Consider the following 22435-nt stretch of genomic DNA (forward strand, 5'->3'; position numbering starts at 1 on the left):
CATAGTGACAACTGTCAGACAATCCATCGACGAGCTCCATATGGCCATTTTCAAGGTAATCTCGCATGAAGGCATGATAAGCATCACATAAATATTGTCGAAGTTGAAGACAATGCTCGAGACGAATGAACTGACGAGATGCCATATCAAACAATACTCCAAGATTTTCGGACGTCAAAAGTAGGTCGATCAGGAGCGATATTTCATGATTGCTCTCGAGAATATGAAAAGTAACAATGAAGGTGATGGTTGGATGCATACTATGGTTCAGATGACATCTGACATAAGTCATTGGACAAGGAACGATCAGATGGCGGCGGCGAGATAGAGGCAGATGAAGTTGGAGACGAAGGACTTCTGCGGATATTGGATTTGGCGATCAAGGACCTACGTTAAAGGCGACAAGTACTAGTATCGCACTAAATTTTGCACTGCTGAGTTAGAGTACTGGTATCGACAGTATCAAGCGAGAAGGAGACGTGTTTGGAGGTTCGACAATGACGGGCGAATGGTCCAAATAGGACCCAACCTAATGCGGTGGATATAGCTCCAGGGAGCTCAGATTTTGGACAAGGAACGATCAGATGGCTGCGGCGAGATAGAGGCAGATGGAGTTGGAGACAAAGGACTTCTGCGGATAATAGATTTGGCGATCAAGGAGCTACGTTAAGGGCGACGAGTACTGGTCACGAACTACATTTTGCACTGCTTAGTTAGAGTACTGGTATCGACAGTATCAAGCGAGAAGGAGACGTGTTTGGAGGTTCGACAATGACGAGTGAATGGTCCAAATAGGAACCAACCTGTGGATATAGCTCCAGGGAGCTCAGATTTTGGACAAGGAACGATCAGATGGCGGCGGCGAGATAGAGGCAGATGAAGTTGGAGACGAATAACTTCTACGGATACTGGATTTGGCGATCAAGGAGCTACGTTAAGGGCGACGAGTACAGGTATCGACAGTATCAGGCGAGAAGGAAACGTGTTTGGAGGTTCGACAATGACGGGCGAATGGTCCAAATAGGACCCAAACTAATGCGGTGGGTATAGCTCTAGGGAGCTCAGATGTTGGACAAGGAACGATCATATGGCGGCGGCGAGATAGAGGCAGATGAAGTTGGAGACGAATAACTTCTACGGATACTGGATTTGGCGATCAAGGAGCTACGTTAAGGGCGACGAGTACTGGTATCGACAGTATCAAGCGAGAAGGAGACGTGTTTGGAGGTTCGACAATGACGGGCGAATGGTCCAAATAGGACCCAACCTAATGCGGTGGGTATAGCTCTAGGGAGCTCAGATGTTGGACAAGGAACGATCATATGGCGGCGGCGAGATAGAGGCAGATGAAGTTGGAGACGAATAACTTTTACGGATACTGGATTTGGCGATCAAGGAGCTACGTTAAGGGCGACGAGTACAGGTATCGACAGTATCAGGCGAGAAGGAGACGTGTTTGGAGGTTCGACAATGACGGGCGAATGGTCCAAATAGGACCCAACCTAATGCGGTGGGTATAGCTCCAGGGAGCTCAGATGTTGGACAAGGAACGATCATATGGCGGCGGCGAGATAGAGGCAGATGGAGTTGGAGACGAATAACTTCTACGGATACTGGATTTGGCGATCAAGGAGCTACGTTAAGGGCGACGAGTACTGGTATCGACAGTATCAAGCGAGAAGGAGACGTGTTTGGAGGTTCGACAATGACGGGCGAATGGTCCAAATAGGACCCAACCTAATGCGGTGGGTATAGCTCTAGGGAGCTCAGATGTTGGACAAGGAACGATCATATGGCGGCGGCGAGATAGAGGCAGATGAAGTTGGAGACGAATAACTTCTACGGATACTGGATTTGGCGATCAAGGAGCTACGTTAAGGGCGACGAGTACAGGTATCGACAGTATCAAGCGAGAAGGAGACGTGTTTGGAGGTTCGACAATGACGGGCGAATGGTCCAAATAGGACCCAACCTGATGCGGTGGGTATAGCTCTAGGGAGCTCAGATGTTGGACAAGGAACGATCATATGGCGGCGGCGAGATAGAGGCAGATGAAGTTGGAGACGAATAACTTCTACGGATACTGGATTTGGCGATCAAGGAGCTACGTTAAGGGCGACGAGTACTGGTATCGACAGTATCAAGCGAGAAGGAGACGTGTTTGGAGGTTCGACAATGACGGGCGAATGGTCCAAATAGGACCCAACCTAATGCGGTGGGTATAGCTCTAGGGAGCTCAGATGTTGGACAAGGAACGATCATATGGCGGCGGCGAGATAGAGGCAGATGAAGTTGGAGACGAATAACTTCTACGGATACTGGATTTGGCGATCAAGGAGCTACGTTAAGGGCGACGAGTACTGGTATCGACAGTATCAAGCGAGAAGGAGACGTGTTTGGAGGTTCGACAATGACGGGCGAATGGTCCAAATAGGACCCAACCTAATGCGGTGGGTATAGCTCTAGGGAGCTCAGATGTTGGACAAGGAACGATCATATGGCGGCGGCGAGATAGAGGCAGATGAAGTTGGAGACGAATAACTTCTACGGATACTGGATTTGGCGATCAAGGAGCTACGTTAAGGGCGACGAGTACTGGTATCGACAGTATCAAGCGAGAAGGAGACGTGTTTGGAGGTTCGACAATGACGGGCGAATGGTCCAAATAGGACCCAACCTAATGCGGTGGGTATAGCTCCAGGGAGCTCAGATGTTGGACAAGGAACGATCATATGGCGGCGGCGAGATAGAGGCAGATGGAGTTGGAGACGAATAACTTCTACGGATACTGGATTTGGCGATCAAGGAGCTACGTTAAGGGCGACGAGTACTGGTATCGACAGTATCAAGCGAGAAGGAGACGTGTTTGGAGGTTCGACAATGACGGGCGAATGGTCCAAATAGGACCCAACCTAATGCGGTGGGTATAGCTCTAGGGAGCTCAGATGTTGGACAAGGAACGATCATATGGCGGCGGCGAGATAGAGGCAGATGAAGTTGGAGACGAATAACTTCTACGGATACTGGATTTGGCGATCAAGGAGCTACGTTAAGGGCGACGAGTACTGGTATCGACAGTATCAAGCGAGAAGGAGACGTGTTTGGAGGTTCGACAATGACGGGCGAATGGTCCAAATAGGACCCAACCTAATGCGGTGGGTATAGCTCTAGGGAGCTCAGATGTTGGACAAGGAACGATCATATGGCGGCGGCGAGATAGAGGCAGATGAAGTTGGAGACGAATAACTTTTACGGATACTGGATTTGGCGATCAAGGAGCTACGTTAAGGGCGACGAGTACAGGTATCGACAGTATCAGGCGAGAAGGAGACGTGTTTGGAGGTTCGACAATGACGGGCGAATGGTCCAAATAGGACCCAACCTAATGCGGTGGGTATAGCTCTAGGGAGCTCAGATGTTGGACAAGGAACGATCATATGGCGGCGGCGAGATAGAGGCAGATTAAGTTGGAGACGAATAACTTCTACGGATACTGGATTTGGCGATCAAGGAGCTACGTTAAGGGCGACGAGTACTGGTATCGACAGTATCAAGCGAGAAGGAGACGTGTTTGGAGGTTCGACAATGACGAGCGAATGGTCCAAATAGGACCCAACCTAATGCGGTGGGTATAGCTCCAGGGAGCTCAGATGTTGGACAAGGAACGATCATATGGCGGCGGCGAGATAGAGGCAGATGAAGTTGGAGACGAATAACTTCTACGGATACTGGATTTGGCGATCAAGGAGCTACGTTAAGGGCGACGAGTACAGGTATCGACAGTATCAGGCGAGAAGGAAACGTGTTTGGAGGTTCGACAATGACGGGCGAATGGTCCAAATAGGACCCAACCTAATGCGGTGGGTATAGCTCTAGGGAGCTCAGATGTTGGACAAGGAACGATCATATGGCGGCGGCGAGATAGAGGCAGATGAAGTTGGAGACGAATAACTTCTACGGATACTGGATTTGGCGATCAAGGAGCTACGTTAAGGGCGACGAGTACTGGTATCGACAGTATCAAGCGAGAAGGAGACGTGTTTGGAGGTTCGACAATGACGAGCGAATGGTCCAAATAGGACCCAACCTAATGCGGTGGGTATAGCTCTAGGGAGCTCAGATGTTGGACAAGGAACGATCATATGGCGGCGGCGAGATAGAGGCAGATGAAGTTGGAGACGAATAACTTCTACGGATACTGGATTTGGCGATCAAGGAGCTACGTTAAGGGCGACGAGTACTGGTATCGACAGTATCAAGCGAGAAGGAGACGTGTTTGGAGGTTCGACAATGACGGGCGAATGGTCCAAATAGGACCCAATCTAATGCGGTGGGTATAGCTCCAGGGAACTCAGATGTTGGACAAGGAACGATCATATGGCGGCGGCGAGATAGAGGCAGATGAAGTTGGAGACGAATAACTTTTACGGATACTGGATTTGGCGATCAAGGAGCTACGTTAAGGGCGACGAGTACAGGTATCGACAGTATCAGGCGAGAAGGAAACGTGTTTGGAGGTTCGACAATGACGAGCGAATGGTCCAAAAAGGACCCAACCTAATATATCAGGAAGCTCAGATGTTGGACTTCTGGTGGTATCAACGTGAGAAGCATGTTTGAACCAAGCAACAGTTTAATATCACGAGGACGATTAAACATGTAATCCGCCAAGTGGTAGCTCGTCAATTCCGGCCATCCAAGCAGTAGGCATTAGATAACCGGTTTCGCCATTCCGAGTTGAAATAGATCGTGGAGATGGTGTAAAGTAAAGGAGGCTAGAAGAAGAGATCAGATGGCGAGATGATGGTTTCCGCAAAAGTCATACGGACTGTTCTTCAAAGGACCTGGATGATCGGTGAGAACGGCGTTTTGGTGATTGATGCAAAACTGTAACTCGTGACGATTACGAAGAAGAAGATGCGGAGGAGTGTGCACGTGCAGTGATTCAACACGAACTGCAGAAGAAACTGAAGGTGATGAGGATGTTGAAGGTTGTAACGAAAGGTTCCGCTTGACACGTGGCCGATGAAGGTGCAATATTGTATGTTGACGCATACCTCAAGTGTGGCAAGACTGAGAAGATCCACACTTAGCAGTGGAATGATACGCCGACAAGCAATTTCGACACAAGTTTTGGTCAACAACATGTGATCGACGTTGAGCAGTAGATAAGGCCTTAAACTTTCGACATTGTCGAATGGAATGCTCAACCTGGCAGAACATACAGATACCTGGAGTCGCAGCAAAGGCGGGTTGGTGGGGAGATGATGCCTGAGGTGGTGTAGAACGTCGAGCCGAACTTGATGGCTTAAGATACATATGAGCTAAACGTCGATGATTCTGATACCGATCTTGCAGGGCTTGGTAGGAATGACGGTAATTAGGGGCAGTTAGCTCCAGACCAGCAATAACAGCAGCAGCTTCACCAGTGACTAATGACCTGAGAAAATGAAATTTCTAAATATCCTGAAGCGAACTATTTTTATCTACAAGTGCGTCGAATAAGGAGATGAATTGGGGTCATAGTTCGATATGTCCATCGAAAGATGGAAGAGCAATCCTAAGGGGTAAATCAGTAGACGAAGAAGAGCAAAATGAAAAAACAGTCACAGCTTGCTGGGAATTGGCCGCGTAAAATTCATCATTCGAGAGTTTTTTCACCTGATGAAGTTGATTGAATAGTTGTTGAAAAGGCAAAAAACTTTCTCTTTTAACAATCGTGTCATTTGAATAACATCTTATTTTATCAAAAGGTGTCATATTTGGAGATTTGTAAATAAAATTTTCAAAATCAAAAATTTATATTACCCGCAGAAATATTTATGAACGTACCTCGTATGGTGATGATGTATCCGATATCAGCTCGAATTATTCTACTTCGATTTATTTTGAATGAAGTTAATAGAGAACAAACCGATAATAAATAATTCAGGTTATATTTCAGGGGATTAAATCAAATTAATAATTAATGAATATAAATTCGATAAGATGATAATTTAGAATCTAAAGATTCCCGGGTTTCGGCACTCAAATCGTTTTCTCGAAATGAAAACGATGATTTACAATAAGAATCAAATAGACCAAGAAACAATTGTTTGAGAGTTGCTACCTTAACGTTTCCGGTTGTGCTCTTCGATGTTGAAGATGATATTTCAGAAGTAATACCTATAAGGAATGAAGGTAGAAAGGATAAGAGTATTACTTCCGATCCAATTCAGAAGATGATGGAATGTTCCGAACAAGAATTCACCCATGTCTTTATACTTGGTCTATTTAATGATGATATAAAACACAATAGTTTTAGATGAAAATGCAAGAATATTTTCTTAGATGAATATAAAAAATCTCAATTATTTGACGATGATAAGCATAAGAGAAAATGTAAATATACTAATTGTCATTTTAGCGAGACGAACGAATGAATGAATAACATGTGTATGACTTGTGAATTTTACGAAGCCGACATTGATTGATGTGTTGCCTATATATGGTCATGGTATCAGGTCATTTAGTTATAATCGAACGAACACCCACATATGAAATCATTACTGTATGTCATAAGGGACGCTAGGATACAAAAATGATGTAAAAATTGTAATATATACTGGCTATTTATATAATGAAACCACAGCAATTGTGTAACCAGAAATGAAGCCGCGACTGGGCATTCAAGGTGTACTTTGATGTCAATAATTCCAGAACGAACTTTACAGGATGGACCATGGTCAATGGTGCCCTGAACATTAACAGAGAACGGAAAACACGATTTTATTGGAAATTTTGTTTCTTGAATAGGAAGCACTGCTCTGTCGATTTGAAATATATTCAGCGCTACGTTGTTGCCGCTTATAGCAACTTCGATAATTTAAATAGAACACTCTGTATAACATTACTTTTTTCAGTTTACTGTATCCTCTTGATTATTTATGTATTAACTTTCTTGTCCCTATCTCTAGCGCTTTTCGAACAATTGATTGATTTAATTCTTTTTTGTGCAAAACATAGCTCCAATTAAACACTAATCACTTGGGTACTTGGAATCTAGATAGCTGAAGTTTCGGGTATTGATTGCCAATATCTCGTGTATCATTCACATGTAAAAAAATACGTCCCTAATCATAGAGGGTACTAGAGAGACATACTAAAATGATAAAAAGTGCATTTTTGAAACGGAATGACCCGAATATCATAAGATCTATTAAAAGGAAATGTACTTCCCTTTCAGGCAATATAACTACAACTAAATTGTAAGGTTTCCAAATTAACAGCATGTTTTCATCCCAATATATATATTAAGATACTTTTGTATCAGATATCCATAAAATATAAATCTTGTGAAATATGATAATTTAACAAAATATTGGCATCGCTTGTAGAACATATTTGAAATCTATTACAAATATTTCATGGAAAAACCTTTCAAGTAGAAGGCAATAAATGATATACAAAAGTTTTGATGAAATTTCTTATTCTCCATGGCCAATACGATTAAATTTTAGTAAGAACATGCAGAATGTTTAATGATATGTGTTTCCTGACTTAGAACCAATAATCAACGAAAAATGTATAGACATTGGCAGTGAAGAATGCACAATTTTATCAAAACTTCATTTGTGTAATTATTACTTTTTATTAGAATGATCTATAAATCAAACATTCCTTAATCAATTCAACAATACTGCACTATGATATTCCATGGATATCTAAAAGAAAATAACATATCTTAATATTGGAATTGGGATGAAAACCTGCTTTTTATTAGGAAAACTTACTTTTAATTAGGAAACCTTACAATTCAGGTATAAGAAGATGTTATATCATCTGAAAAATAATTTCATTTTCCTTCAATATATCTTATGATATTCATGTCTTTTCATTTGAAAAAACAAACTTTTTATATTTTTATAATTTTTTTTACAGCACACCGAAAACCAAAACAGGAAATTCTCCATTTCTTCTTCCACATGTGTTCGCTGCAGGTATGATATGAAATTTGACCAACACATATGCGCGCGAGCATTGAAATAAACTTGAATTTGTCCAAAAAACATTCTCATTCCACAAAACTAAAATTAACTGAAATAAATCGCAAGGGAAATTGAAATAAAAAATGAATAAAGTACAAAATATACATATTTAGGTACTTGGAATCTGAACAAGTATGTCCCATTGAATCCTGTTATTTTGAGCAGCCCTGTATGATGAGCAATGTATTTTATTACACATAAATGATACACTGGATATTGGTAATCCATACCCGAAATTTCAGCTTTTTAGGATTGCAAGTAACAAACTGATGAATGTTTAATTGAAGTTATGTTTTGCTACTCGAAAACCACTAGATATAGGGAGAAGAAAGTTAATACATTAATAATCAAGATAATACAGCAAATTGAAAAAAGTAATAATATACAGGGTATTCTAGCTATAACTCCGAAATTATGTTATTTATGAATGGGGAACATTGATTCACACTAGATTTTTTAGGTCGAGGTGCATGCAACATCAGATGATCTTTCGCCCCTATTAATCTGATAGGGAACAAAACAAGAAAAATATTCAGTATTTCCTAAGACAAAAAGTAATATACAGAGGGATCCATCTAAAAAAACACCATTATATTAAACATATCATATGAGCCTTGCAATACAAAAATTATAAAAATCGTGCAATCCTTCTTCAGGATAATTGAGGTGTTCCATAATCCATACTTATATCTCACTATGTTTGGATATAATATAGTTCAGAAAAGGGAGATAACTTAAAATTTCCCTTTGAATAGCCTTGTTTATTAGTTTTACGAGAAGGCAGAAAAAGGAGAATAAGTTGAAACCATATATTTGAAAACATAAATATTCCAATTAATTCAAGGAATTGAGGACGACAATAAAAACCCTGTTAATGGTAGTGTGCATGCATGTACCGGGTTTTTCACCATAATTTGACCCCCCTTTTAAGTTTGTTACTAAAAGAGTTACAAAAAAATGTTTTTTACAAAAGTTTCACAAAATCAACTAGTGTTTTTTAAAATGATTTCACAAAACGAAATATATACAGAGTGGGCAACATATTGATAGCAACTTCATTTTTTCAAATGGAACACCCTGTATATTTTTCTATATTTGACTAGCTCTTTTCTCCCTGATTTCGAATATATAACATATGTTTGGCCTATCTCTCTCATTCTGAGTACCACAGAGTTTCAAATTTTAAGAACCACCTGGCAAAAGTAATCAATGTGGATGGCTGCGATAACTCAAAATGCCCTTTTTTGAGTTATCTCGTTGGCAACGATATGACATACGTTTTTCACTATAAATTGGAATTGGATCATTTGGATGCAACTCCATATATCATCTCCTTGTAGCTTTATTATTTTTATTGGTCTCCACATAAAACGAAAATATTTCAAATTTTTCCGCTTCTGTGTAGTGCATATTCGGTGAATAGTTTTATTCAATAACAAACGTGTTGTATATATCATTGCCAACGAGATAACTTATAAAAGGGCATTCTGAATATCGCAGCCTTCCAATTGAGATTACTTAGCTTACCAGGTGGTTCTTAAAATTTGAAACTCTGTGGTACTCAGAATAAGAGAGATAGGCCAAACATATGTTATATATTCGAAATCAGGGGAAAAAGAGCTAGTCGAATATAGAAAAATATACAGGGTGTTCCATTGGAAAAAATGAAGTTGCTATCAATATGTTGCCCACTCTGTATATATTTCGTTTTGTGAAATCATTTTAAAAAACACTAGTTGATTTCGTGAAACTTTTGTAGAAAACATTTTTTTGTACCTCTCCTAGTAACAAAGTTAAAGGGGGGGTCAAATTATGGTGAAAAACCCGGTACATAGTTGGCAATACCTAAACCCAGAAATCACTTGTCGAAACTAGCCTATTACCAAGCTCTGATTTGGGAGAACATATGGAAGAATTGGGGAAAAAAGATAATACTTTGCCTCGGCTCCTTTCTTGTATTTTACTGCTGAAGTGCTTGTGTAGTTTTAACATCCCAACTCTCTTAAGCCTCTTTGAGATATCCCAAAAGCTCAAAGTTTGTCAAAAGGGAAATAACCATCTTCAACAAAGCCTTACAATTTATTTATATATCCATTTTTTATCACAACTTACCATGCCTGTTCAACACTCTCTTCTTCCATTTCATGTAATTGTTTGAGTTTCATATCAAGATCGATACTTTTACATATTTGATCTACTACAGATATCGTAGCCTCAGTTAATATCCTGCTATTGATATTAACCAACTCTGTTTTGACTTTAAGAATGGTAGATGTCTTTTGCACATCTTCTACACTGGAATAAAATAGAATAATTATAAATCACCTTAAATCTAATATTTCCATTGTTATGAATAGAAAAACTAAATTTAAAAACTGGCAGAGAAATCAGGCCGGGACTGGTGCAATATGAAATCATAAAAACATATTGACACTAGTCAAGACCTAACCTCTAGACCTTTTCAATAAATATTGTAATTCAAATATTACACTAGAGATGTACTACATTTTCTTGATGAAATATTGAAAGTAATAGGTTAAAGGAAAACCAACCTACGAAGGACGTTGACATCTCACCTCAAACAAGACGCTAATTTGGCAGTCAGTGTTTTAAATTCCTTATAAGCTTCATGGGGATTGGCTCTGAAATTCGACATTATGCTTTGAAATGCTATATAATGGAAATGAAGTATATTTGAATATACGAATCAATTCAATAAATCCCATTCAGGATTCAGAGATGAAAAGAAAATAAATTAAATTTTGAAGTTCGATTCACATTTCACACATAAATCCTAAATTATATTCAAACACTCGTCCACAGATAACAGAGTAGAACCACAGTTAGTCTGTGGTAGAACACTCGTCTCTGCAAACTGCAAACAGTGCAAACACTTCAAACTTCAAACCATAGAGAAATGCATGGAAAAGAGTCACAACCATAGACAAATCCAAGAAATTGAAGGATGGATTTAGAATCTTTTATTCTTTGGCAGTTCGAAACCTGGAACAAAGTGATAAGTTGATGGTGATCCTGAAGTGAAAGTGTATAAGGAAATAACAAAAGAACAATATGAAGAGAAAATATAGCTCTGTTTTCTTTAATCTAGACAACTGCTCTCTTTGACATTTTTTAATATGGAAAAATTTCTAATTCATATTTTCTATGAATATCTATGTTCATATTTTCACCATCAAATTTAGCACAAAATTCTTTAATTCTTTACTTTAACGCCCCCTCGTATTTTTCACTTTCTTGTTATTTTTCATTGAAAATGTGCATTTTACAATGATTCTTGATGGTTTTCGATGATGGCAAACAAGTATTTTTGCTGATTTGTTGAACGGGATAGGGAGTGAACAGGGGTGCTGGGTGGGTAAGAATTTTTGAAGAAACGTTATGAAAATGGTGATTTCTATGCACGTTTACTCTTAAAAATATCTAACATGTAAATTTTGATTACGTCATTCTCAAAAACAATTCAAAAAATTCTACAAATTTTATTCAAAAATATTTAAACGTAATCTAACATAAACATAACCTAACATAACCATAACCTAACATAACCATAACCAAACCTTATATAACTGCACACCTGTGATTCTGCAAATTGATGACGTCATTCTCAAAAACAATTCAAAAAAAAATTCTACAATTTTTATTCAAAAATATTTAAACGTAACCTAACATAACCATAACCTAACTATTGAAACTATGTAATTCTGTAGGATTTATTCAATTAAAAGTATCTTGGTTCTGACAGAAAAGATTCTTATTACATTAATTAATTTGACAGTTGATTAGATTTTGTTCCAAAGATTACTCTATGTGATAAACTATATCTAACATTTGAGAACATCTTCAACACTTTCCCTTGTTAGAATAGTTTATATAACTGACAAAACAAAAATTGAGAAAGTCCCATCCTTGAACACATTATTAACAATCTTGTTCGGGGCAAAGGTTTAGTAAGAACATCAGCAACTTGTTCTTGAGAACTTATCTGCTGAACAGCTAACTTTTCTTCCAAAACTTTTTCTCTTATGAAAAAATGTTTTATGTCAATATGCTTTGTTTTGTGATGAAACTCTGGATTCTGCGCTAATCTTACCGCTGCAGAGTTATCTATTTGCAGTATTGGAATGTGATCTAGTTTGATAATAGCTGAGAATAGTCTATTCAACCATATCACTTCTTTTGTGGCTTCATTCGCAGCAACAAGTTCCGCTTCAGTTGTTGAAGTAGCAACAATACTCTGTCTTTGACTAGACCAAGATATTATTCCACCAGCAAAATTAATAACAACTCCTGAAGTGGATCTGCCAGTTTTTGTGCATCCACCAAAATCAGCATCACTATAGCATTCCAATTCTTTAGCTAGACCTGGTTTATATGCAATTCCAAAATTAATTGTTGCAGAAATATGTATATCTGAAAACTCTTTTCAGTTTCACTACATGATCATTAGTTGGGTTTTCCAGACTTCTCGACAGAAAACCAATTGCATATGCCAAATCTGGTCTAGTACCAACCATGAGGTACATCAATGCACCTACTACTTGTCTGTAGGAAAAGTTTGTACCTTCAGTAACTTTCCCTGATTTGAGGATCTCCGAATCTGTTTCTATTGGAGTCGAAACAGGTCTACAATTAGAGAAATTAAACCTCTCCAAAATTTTCTTTGCATATGCTTGCTGACTTATTTTTATGACTCCCTCTGGATCAGTTGTAATTTCTAGTCCCAAGAAAAAGTTGGCTGGCTTGTAGGTTATTTTGAATTCCTGCTTCAATTCATCCATAAATTGGTCCAAATCCTTTTTTGATGATGCAGCAACGAGTCCATCGTCGACATATAAAGCTAGTAGTATTTTTCGATTGTCTACTGCACGAATATATAAGCAAGAATCTGCGTCATTATTTTTGAAACCCAAACGTTTCAAATATAGATTCAATCGGTTATACCAACAGCGAGGTGCTTGCTTCAGGCCATAAAGACTACGTTTTAATTTACATACCCTATCAGATCTATCATTGAAGCCCTCAGGTTGTTTCATGTATATATTTTCTTCTAATTCTCCGTATAAGAAGGCAGTTGAAACATCGAATTGTCTCAAGTGCATTTTCTCACTTGCTGCAATACTGAGAATCGATCTCACAGTAGTTAGTCTTGTTACTGGGCTGAAGGTCTGATTGTAGTCTATGCCTTGCCGCTGATTATACCCTTTAATTACCAATCTGGCTTTGAATCGTTCTACACTTCCATCCGGATTCATCTTGATCCTATATATCCATCTACAAGGTAGTGCCTTTCTACCTTTGGGCAATTCAACTAATTCCCAAGTATTATTATCCTTCAATGAATTTAACTCACTACTCATTGCTTCTATCCATTTTTCATGATCATCACTCGCTAATGCTGCTTGATATGTTTCGGGGGTACCAACTGCTTGAAATATTTCTTCAGCATATAAGACGTAATCTCCTAAATATGACGGAGTTTGAATAGAACTTCTGCTCCTGAGATTATATCTTCTTTCTTCATCTTCACTCTCTTCATTTCTTTCGTTGATATCTTCTTCAAGATCAGCTTGTAAATCTCGGTCTCGATCTTCTATGGTTTCTTCTGAATTATTCAGGCTGCTTTTTCGTATATATTCTGAAGCACAATTACTTTTTTCTGCGTTATTTTCTTGAATTATTTCTTCAGGAGGACTCTTAACTTGGTTATATATACTCAATTCTTTATCAAAAGTAACATCTCACGAAAGAATTACCTTCCGCTCTTTCTTCAACCAAATTCTGTATCGTTCGTCTCCACCATAACCCACTAAATTTCCTTTTACTGCCTTGTTATCCATTTTACGCCTCTTCTGTGCAGGAACAAGAGCATAACAGGTCGAACCTATTATTCTCAAATGTTTTATTCTGGGTTTTTTACCATGCCACAATTCATATGGACTTACACCATCTACTGATGACTTTCCAGTTCTATTGAGAATATAAATTGAAGTGTTAACAAATTCAGCCCAGAGACTAGGATGAAAATCAGCTTCAGGATTCGAGTCCTGGCCATCTCTATTATTGTCCGATTTTCCCTCTCTGCGCTTCCATTCTGCTGAGGAGAGTATGGTGCAGTGACTCTTTGAACAATTCCTCTCTGTTTCAAAATGACTCTCACTTCTTGGTTATCAAATTTTCCTCCATTGTCACTCAACATTTCTTTAATTGTGTGATTCAAGCTCCTGCAATGTGATAACATCTCTGTTAAGGCAGTTTTGCCTCAGATTATTCTTTCAGGAAATATCCATACCGATATTGTGTATAAACATCCTTGATGACAAGCAGGTACCTTTTCTTCTGAAAATATTTGTCGAACGGTCCACAAATGTCTGCTACAATAAGTTCACCTGGTTCATTCACTTTGTCATTCTTGTACCAAAAGGCAAACGATGAGCTTTTCCAAATATGCAAGGTTCACAAGTGACTTTTTCATTTTTAACATTTATATTCAATTCTTTCTTGAGTTTTGCTTGTACATGGCGAATATCCTGATGTCCTCATCGTTCGTGATATAACTGTAGAGTAGAATTATCAGAAATTGCTAAATTAACATTATTTTCACTATCAGGCATTTTCTTTACAGGGTTAATTGAGCTTTTGAATAAGCCACCTCCTATGGATCGTTCTCCAGTAACCATTATTTCATCATTTATTTTCAGTGAACAGTGTGTAGCAGTTGATTCAAAAATACTATTTAAGTTCTTATCTTGCGCTGCAAGAACTGAAAATAAATTTCTGGAAATATTTGGCACATACCATACGTCACGTAAAGTAATTGCTTTCGTCGAACCAACATTTGAGTTAGCTTTTATACTGCCTTTTCCTAAAGCTTTGAGAACTTCTTTAGCAGCTGCTCTTATTTGTTGAACAGATTCAAATTCTTCGTACTCCATGAAATATTCCAGTGAATTAGCTACATGTCTAGTGGCGCCATTGTCTATCCACTAAGTATTACCGTCTTCTTCAGCAATATATGCCTGATCAAATGTGAACATACTTACATTTACTGAAGTGCGATCTTCTGTGGAGGTAGTGTTGGAATGCTTATTTTTCGGTGGTTTACCATCGGCAATCCATTTTCTGCATACTTTAACCCAGTGGCCTTTCTTCTTACAATAGTTGCAGAAACTATTCTTCATGAATTCTTTCCTGCAGTTTGTTTCTCTTGACTTTTCTTGTTTGCGTTGAAAACTAGAGCTTCTTGTGAATTTTCTTTTGTTTCCTGATTTTCAGATTTTGTGAAATTACGTTCATACATACATACATAGCTGAACAGACAATTCATCTATCGTTTTGTCTTGGTCTTTTGTTAAAAGCATCCAGCTTGAACGAAAAGTTTCATATGAACTCGGAAGAATATAAAGAATTTTACAGATAATCATAAGGTCAGGAAGAACATTTTTTCCTTTGGTTCTCAAACCATTATTAAGGTCATTGAATATGCGTTTCAACTTGGCAATATGTGTGGAAACATCTTCACTATTGGTCCACTTGAATGAAAAGAATTCCGTACATAAATGAAATAGTTGATCTTGAGACGTTGCCTCAAATTGCTGATTCAGGGACACCCATGCTTCACGAGCACTCTCTTTGTCCATAATTTTCTGATATACCACATCACTCACAGCACTTGTTATCATCGATTTTGCATAACTGTTTGCTTTTCTATACAAATCTGCCTTTTCTTTGTATATCTTCAGTTGTTTCGATTTAGCATCAAATCCTGGATGAACTGGTTTTACTAATTTTCCATCTATAACTTCTAGAGCTCCTTCATGATAGTCCAGTAAGTCTCTTTATTTTATGTTTCCATATAGGCCAATCAGTTTCCCCATTCAAATGTTTGATGTGGCGAATAAGATCCATTTCTTACACTTTTAATTCACTCACCATCTACAGAAAACACTCCAGAAGCGTCCTGGTACCTATAACCTATTGAAACTATGTAATTCTGTAGGATTTATTCAATTAAAAGTATCTTGGTTCTGACAGAAAAGATTCTTATTATATTTATTAATTTGACAGTTGATTAGATTTTGTTCCAAAGATTACTCTATGTGATAAACTATATCTAACATTTGAGAACATCTTCAGCACTAACCTTATATAACTACACACCTGTAATTCAGCAGTTTGATGACGTTGTTCTCAGAAACGAAATAATTCAAAAATTTAAAAAAATATATCTAAAGTGAATGTAACTCAGCATAAAAACTAGTTCGCAATCATTAATTACCATCAAAAAATAATTCCTAAACCTTAAGTCAGCAACAAAATAAAAGAAGCCCACAACATCAGTTCACCGTCCAGCACCAATACAATATCAATGATAGCAAACAAGTATTTTAGCTGATTTGTTGTACGGAATAGGGAGTGAACAGGGGTGCTGGATAGGTAAGAATTTTTGAAGAAACGTTATAAAAATAGTGATTTCTAAGCACGTTTACTTTTAAAAATATCTAACATGTAGAGTTTGATGACGTTATTCTCAAAAACAATTCATTCTATACGAGCAAATTAGTCTTTTTCCCAAACAAATAAATTAAGCAAAATAAAAAAAATTTAATACCTTATGTCAAAAGATGCTCTGTGCTCTGGCATAAAAATCACTTTACGGCATCTAAAAAGATTTCAAAGTCCGCAGATACTCTTGACAGGCATTTTTCGCAAAAAGCGTGACACGACAACAGCCCATGAGCTATAAGGAATTGCCGCTCCACAACTTTATTTAAAATCATCTGGTTAAACTCAATATTCGTGTGAAAAGTTCCTCTTTGCAGACGTTATAGCCACAACCTTTTACTACTGGCTGGAGATCAACCATTGTTATCTGCAAATGATTTGAAAAAAATTCAAGCGAACTTTTCCGAAAGAACAATATTTCAAGTTAGAAACTTTTTCTTATTGTAATATGAATTGTGGCAACCAACTACATAACAATGAATTTGTGAATTTCTTGCAGTAAATAATTAATAATGTTAAAGTCCATACCTTCAGAATTCAATATTGAAAACAAAATCAACTCAAAACTTCTTAGTATAGTTAAAAAAAGCATACATTTCTAACGCCTCTTCAGCAGGCAAGACAGTAAAAGAGTATATTATGAATATTGATTATGTTTTACTAATGATTTCATTTCATTTAGCCACGAAGGGCATCCAATGCATATATCAAAGAACTGACATAACAGCTGAAGCTCAGGATGCTCTGTACTGTTCGTTTATTTCAGATAAATCTTGATTATTTGTAAAATCTGTGGTCACGTGACTAAAATATCCGTCCGCTCTCGGATGCTATTAGCGATTCAAGTTCATCTCCAAGCCACCTATCGGAAGAAACTGTAATATCGGCTTAAGGTACGATAGGAGTGAAAGCTTCGACGGCGTGCATTTCTGCATTTTTATATTTTAGTGTTCGAGGAGTTATAAGAGTTGTGTTCTAGAGTTTCATCATTTATCTAATATTTATTTCAACATTATGGATGGTGATTACTGCCCTAAAATAACGAAATCAAAGGTGTTTTGTTGTGTTTATGGATGCAACAGTAGAGCAAACAGAGAACCCGTTTCATTTAATAAGTGGAAATAGAATAACTGGAATTTTATTTCAAAAAATATATTAATTTTTCAATTATTCATTACAAATATGGTGTAACATTTTCTCAATATAGTTTTTTTTCAAAGAAGTTAACATATTATATGTGTATTCTTCATCAAAGGGCACCTTAATTTCAATGAATGAATTATTGCTTGAAAAATAAATAATAAAGTGGCAAATGTCTAAATTTAGGATTGCAATTCCCACCTGCACCTGTGCAAAGTATTTATGTTTTTTTTTCAGTTCATAATTATTATTCTCTTTTATAATATATTTACAATTCCCCAAGTCAGAGGCTTGCTTTGCTGAAATATAAAGATATTTTTTTTTTAATATTATTTTCAAGATGTTGATGAAGAATTTGTTACCTTTGAATGGACACTTTATTTCTAAAAGACCATAGGGCTTGCCATTCTTTAACAAAATTCCGTCAGCAGAATATGCCAGCCATGGTTCACTTCTACATATCACAAGACCTATTTTTTCTATAGAAAACCCTGAAACCTTTTCGGGCCATTGGCTCGCATTTAATGCTATGTTTTGTATAGATATTCGAAAAATGCTTGGGAAAAAAATATTTACTACATTTCTCTTCCCAATCTTTTTTCGAAAAAGTATATAAGTCGTAGCATCGTGAGCCAGTAACTCTATACTTCCTTTCTTCTTCCCATTGACCTCTATCTTGCATTGTCGATACACATATATCAATACTGTCAAACATAGTTAACTTATTGTATTTTCTGATACATTGAGTGCATCTAAAATTAATTTCAGACCCAAAATTGTAAAAATTCTGCATGAAAATGGAATTTTCTGCATTTCTGATAATGGTTCCATATATTTTCATGCAAGATCCTTCCACATTCGGAACCTTACATAACCTAGTCCTGAAAATCACTCATTACAGTATTACATACGACATGAAAGTTATTACCTACTTATGAATTGCAATGCTCGATGAAGGCAATCTGGCAATTAAAATATTTCTAATATCTTCTCTTCTTCATCTTGAGATGTTATCAAGGGTCTTTTTGGGACTTTGTCCTTAAGGCAGGGTATTTTTAGAAGAGGTAGTGCTTTATATTTATTTCCAGTCTCTTTTTTTTTCGTTTTTCCACCAGCATTTGATATCAGTGCTTGAAATATTTTCCAATTTGAGGAGGTCAGTTCTGAAATGATAAAAACCAAAGGAAAAGCAAAAAACCAACAATTATATTGTGTCTATATTATTGTTCAATTGGAAGTCCTGATTCAGACATAAAATAAATAAAAATTATACAACCTGGTAAAATGTAAGAGTAGAGCTGATATATGTTTACATCTGCCTCCTAATCCAGCCTTACAAGAACAGCTGAAAGCTGATATTGTTGCAGTTTCTTTAGTTGTTATTATTTTTCCTCTGATTTCATGAGGATCTGCTGAAAGGGCTGAAGTCTGCAAGCATAAGCCGAACAATTCTAAGCATAATACTAATACTTTTACCTATATTCCCACACATAATTACATGCATTCAAGACCGCTTCTCCTAAAATGTTTGTTTTTTAGATAATGGACGATTATTCTTAAATTAGAATGAATTCACCTTCTATCACATTCCTATTATTTGGAGTTGCTTTCAAATACCGGAAATATTCAGTTAAACTGAGGAATACACTATTTTCTTTGTCCATCATATTTCTTTCTTCACAAATAACACTCAAAATATTTTTGTTTACAATATCTTACCTTTAGCTGAAAAAGCATGCTGAAGAGGGCGCTGCCTACCCTTGAATCGGGAATTGCCGAACGCGCTAAAGATTCAATTGATCATTGCGCAGAAGCACTGAATCGTTCGAAAAGAACAGTGGTGGGATTCTGTAACGGCAAAGCGAAGCGAAAACGTGACGAAACGACAGATTTGCTCGGTTCGGTATTCTGTAAAGGGATTCGGCAATAGTCGTGTTTGCCGAAGCAAAGAACGACCTCATGACGATAACGAAACATTTTAGGGTTCGTTATCATTACGAAAAGTCCGACGACGTTTTTGATTGGTTTACTTTTACCACGTGACCAAGTCTTAAGCGTCATATTATGACACTTGAATGATTTCGATTTCGAGGTTATAATTTTGAATGTTTTGCTTCACAATATCACAATTCTTAATATTAAGTTTGAAATTCATTCTATTAATTATTGAAAAATTGCGTTATGAAAGTTATCTTCAAGAAAAGAAGAAGAAAAAGAAGAACGATGGAGTAGGACAACTTTTATGCGTGAAAGTGGAGTACCCAATTGATTCGACAGATAAGGTTCCTTTTTAATTTCGAAATATCTTCAAGTGCACATTAATTGAGTGATATCCTTTTCTGTTCAAAAAGGAATGCTCTTCTTCTGATGGCTTCAAGATTTTTATGTGTGTACAGTCGATTGCTCCAATTATTCCTGGTATACCACATTTTTCAAAAAATTTCCCTTTATTTTGGGTCTTCTCAGAATCATTAGGGAATTTAATTCTTCCTTGGAATACATGGTTAATCAATTAAGTCACTTCACTAACACAACGACTGACCATGGGTTGACTTACTGCTAGCAAATATTCTTGGGAATTTCCACTGGCAAAAAATCTCAGAGTTATCAATATTCGCTGTTCAAATGGCGTTCTCGTGTTCCTCCAATAATTATCCATAAATGGTTTCAATTCATCGAATAGAACGTGAACTAAATGTTTCGACAAACGGAAAACGTCTATGAATCTCTCATCCGTTAAGTTGAATGGATCACTTCTATCTCGAAGAAATCTATTCTCCTCTCTTGTAAGAGTTAGACGAACTCTTCTTGAGATTTCCTCGTCGATGATCAGAATCATTGAAAACATGATGAATATTTCTTTATACCTATACACACTATTAGTTGACTCCCCGAACTTATTTTGTAGTATGTGTAGGTTTTGTAACTGGAATAAGAATGAAGGTTTTAAATTATAATCCATTGAACGAGGTTCCATTTCGAATTTCTTCCAGTGCTCAAATAAGACTTTTTGTAATACTCAATATTTGCATTCAGGTGCTGTATTCAATTAGCTAATTCATTCTTAATGATAAACTAAACAGTTTAAAATGGTATGAAACCCTTTGTTAAGTAACTTCCAATGAGAGTCATAAATCAAAATATAATTTCTGACAATACTCAAGTTAAATACTGTGGATTATTCAAAGGACATTACAGCTAGAGTTCATAAAAGGGACTCGTATCTCATTGCTCTTAGTAGAGATTATCTCAGGTACCTCATATGTCAAAACCTGCAGAATCCTACAGTAGCTTAAATATCTACTTATTTGCAACGTTGCCAATGTTCCTTCGTGTAAAGTCGGTAAGCTCCGACAACGAAACTAAAAGCGTAAAGATAACGAAACGATAAAGAAAAAGACGCTTACAGAATACCGCATTCGCTTCGCTTAGCTTCGCTTCGTAACGTTATCGCTTTCGTTTGCTATGATAACGAAAGTTACAGAATCCTACCCCAGGTTCGGTTCTTTTCGAACGATTCAGTGCTTCTGCGCAATGATCAATTGAATCTTCTCTCGGAAGTAGAAGCTGCTCTGCTGTCGTTCTTCAAAAGAAAAAAAAAGTGTCCCATTGTAAGTGATCATTCAAACTTTCATTCGTAACTTCACAAATTGATTAATTACTCATCTAGCTACTCTTCACCAGTAAATACTGAATAGTAAGAAATATTCATAACATCTCACTAAATAGAAAACTATTCACTGAATACTTAACTATTCAACCAAAGATTACCCACCACCATACATCTATAAAAATCCATGACCCCGTTGGGGTTTCAACCCGGTGCTATCGGCAACCTGGTCGACTTTCACAAAAAAACAGGTTCTTGCAAAAGAACCGAACAGTTCTTTCATTTAACCTGTTCTTTAACAACTCTACCATGCAGCCCTTTGAACATTAATAATCTATCTATATTCTAAGATGCAGCCAAACGAAACGTAAACACAAGATATTGACGATTCTCTAACGTTGTGGAGTGGATTGACACTATAGCTGCTTTCCAGTCAGGTGCGTGTCACCCCGGGGCTCGGCGCATTAGAGCTTCGATCTCTTGCTATGACGAAACTGTCAAATTCAACGTAAACAAACCAGCGTTCTACAGCTGTCTCGTACTTTATGCGAAGTAACGGTCTTCTTTCTCCCTCACACCTGTCAGGGCTCGAAGCCCCGCAAATGCAGGGGGTGCTTCAGGGGAAAGGGGAAGGTGACGCGAGGGCTCGACGCCCTGTTTACTGGAACACTACAAGTGTGCTTCGGTACGCTTCGGAGCTGTACCGAGGAGCTCCTGACGTTGCGTTGGCTGGAAAGCACCTTATATTTGGTGTTGTGGTGACACTAGTTGCAGTGACATACTGCGTTCGGTATATGACACACCGTTACCGTTCACACGTTATTTAGTGTTCTGTGATTCCAACCGTGGTAAATCACACCGTTCTGCGTTCGGTAAATGTTAACTGGTTACCCCGGTGGCCAGTGTGACCAGCTATAGTATAATCTACTTTTTGAGTAGATTTCAGACCATTATGATGGTAGATAAATTTTTCATTGTAGATTTTGGTATATTTCGCTTTGTTTGACTGTTAGGTTCAAGATGGTACTATTTGTAATCTAACTCTTCAATGTCTTGATAAAACTCGATTGTTTTATCAAATCACTGTATGTAAGCCTGGTTTCAGTCCAGATTAAGATTCATTTGTGATTTGTGT

The 22435-nt window shown here is 37.4% G+C and overlaps 1 protein-coding gene and 2 long non-coding RNA genes across 6 annotated transcripts in view; 1 reads left to right on the plus strand and 2 right to left on the minus strand.

Moving 5' to 3' along the window:
* LOC123676217 overlaps positions 1 to 10844 on the minus strand; it is a 29335-nt gene extending 18491 nt beyond the window's left edge. For all 4 annotated transcript variants that reach the window (XR_006746881.1, XR_006746880.1, XM_045612011.1 and 1 more), the window contains exons 1-2: positions 10604 to 10844; positions 10140 to 10322 (exon numbers count right to left, since the gene is read on the minus strand). Coding sequence is in view for 2 of the 4 variants with exons in the window: in XM_045612011.1 (XP_045467967.1) it covers positions 10140 to 10322; positions 10604 to 10683 (263 nt within the window). In the remaining 2 variants the exon portion in view is untranslated. The remainder of the gene's footprint in view (positions 1 to 10139; positions 10323 to 10603) is intronic.
* A 6527-nt stretch (positions 10845 to 17371) lies between these two features.
* LOC123689046 lies at positions 17372 to 17782 on the plus strand. Its single transcript, XR_006750151.1, has 2 exons — positions 17372 to 17443; positions 17499 to 17782. It is a non-coding gene; the product is annotated as an uncharacterized LOC123689046 (long non-coding RNA).
* Positions 17687 to 19463, minus strand: LOC123689045. Its single transcript, XR_006750150.1, has 4 exons — positions 19267 to 19463; positions 18623 to 19209; positions 18053 to 18571; positions 17687 to 17989 (listed from the first exon to the last, which is right to left on the minus strand). It is a non-coding gene; the product is annotated as an uncharacterized LOC123689045 (long non-coding RNA).
* Between the last annotated feature and the right edge of the window lie 2972 nt (positions 19464 to 22435).

This window comes from Harmonia axyridis, chromosome 1, assembly GCF_914767665.1.
Source record: "Harmonia axyridis chromosome 1, icHarAxyr1.1, whole genome shotgun sequence".
NCBI lineage: Eukaryota > Metazoa > Arthropoda > Insecta > Coleoptera > Coccinellidae > Harmonia > Harmonia axyridis.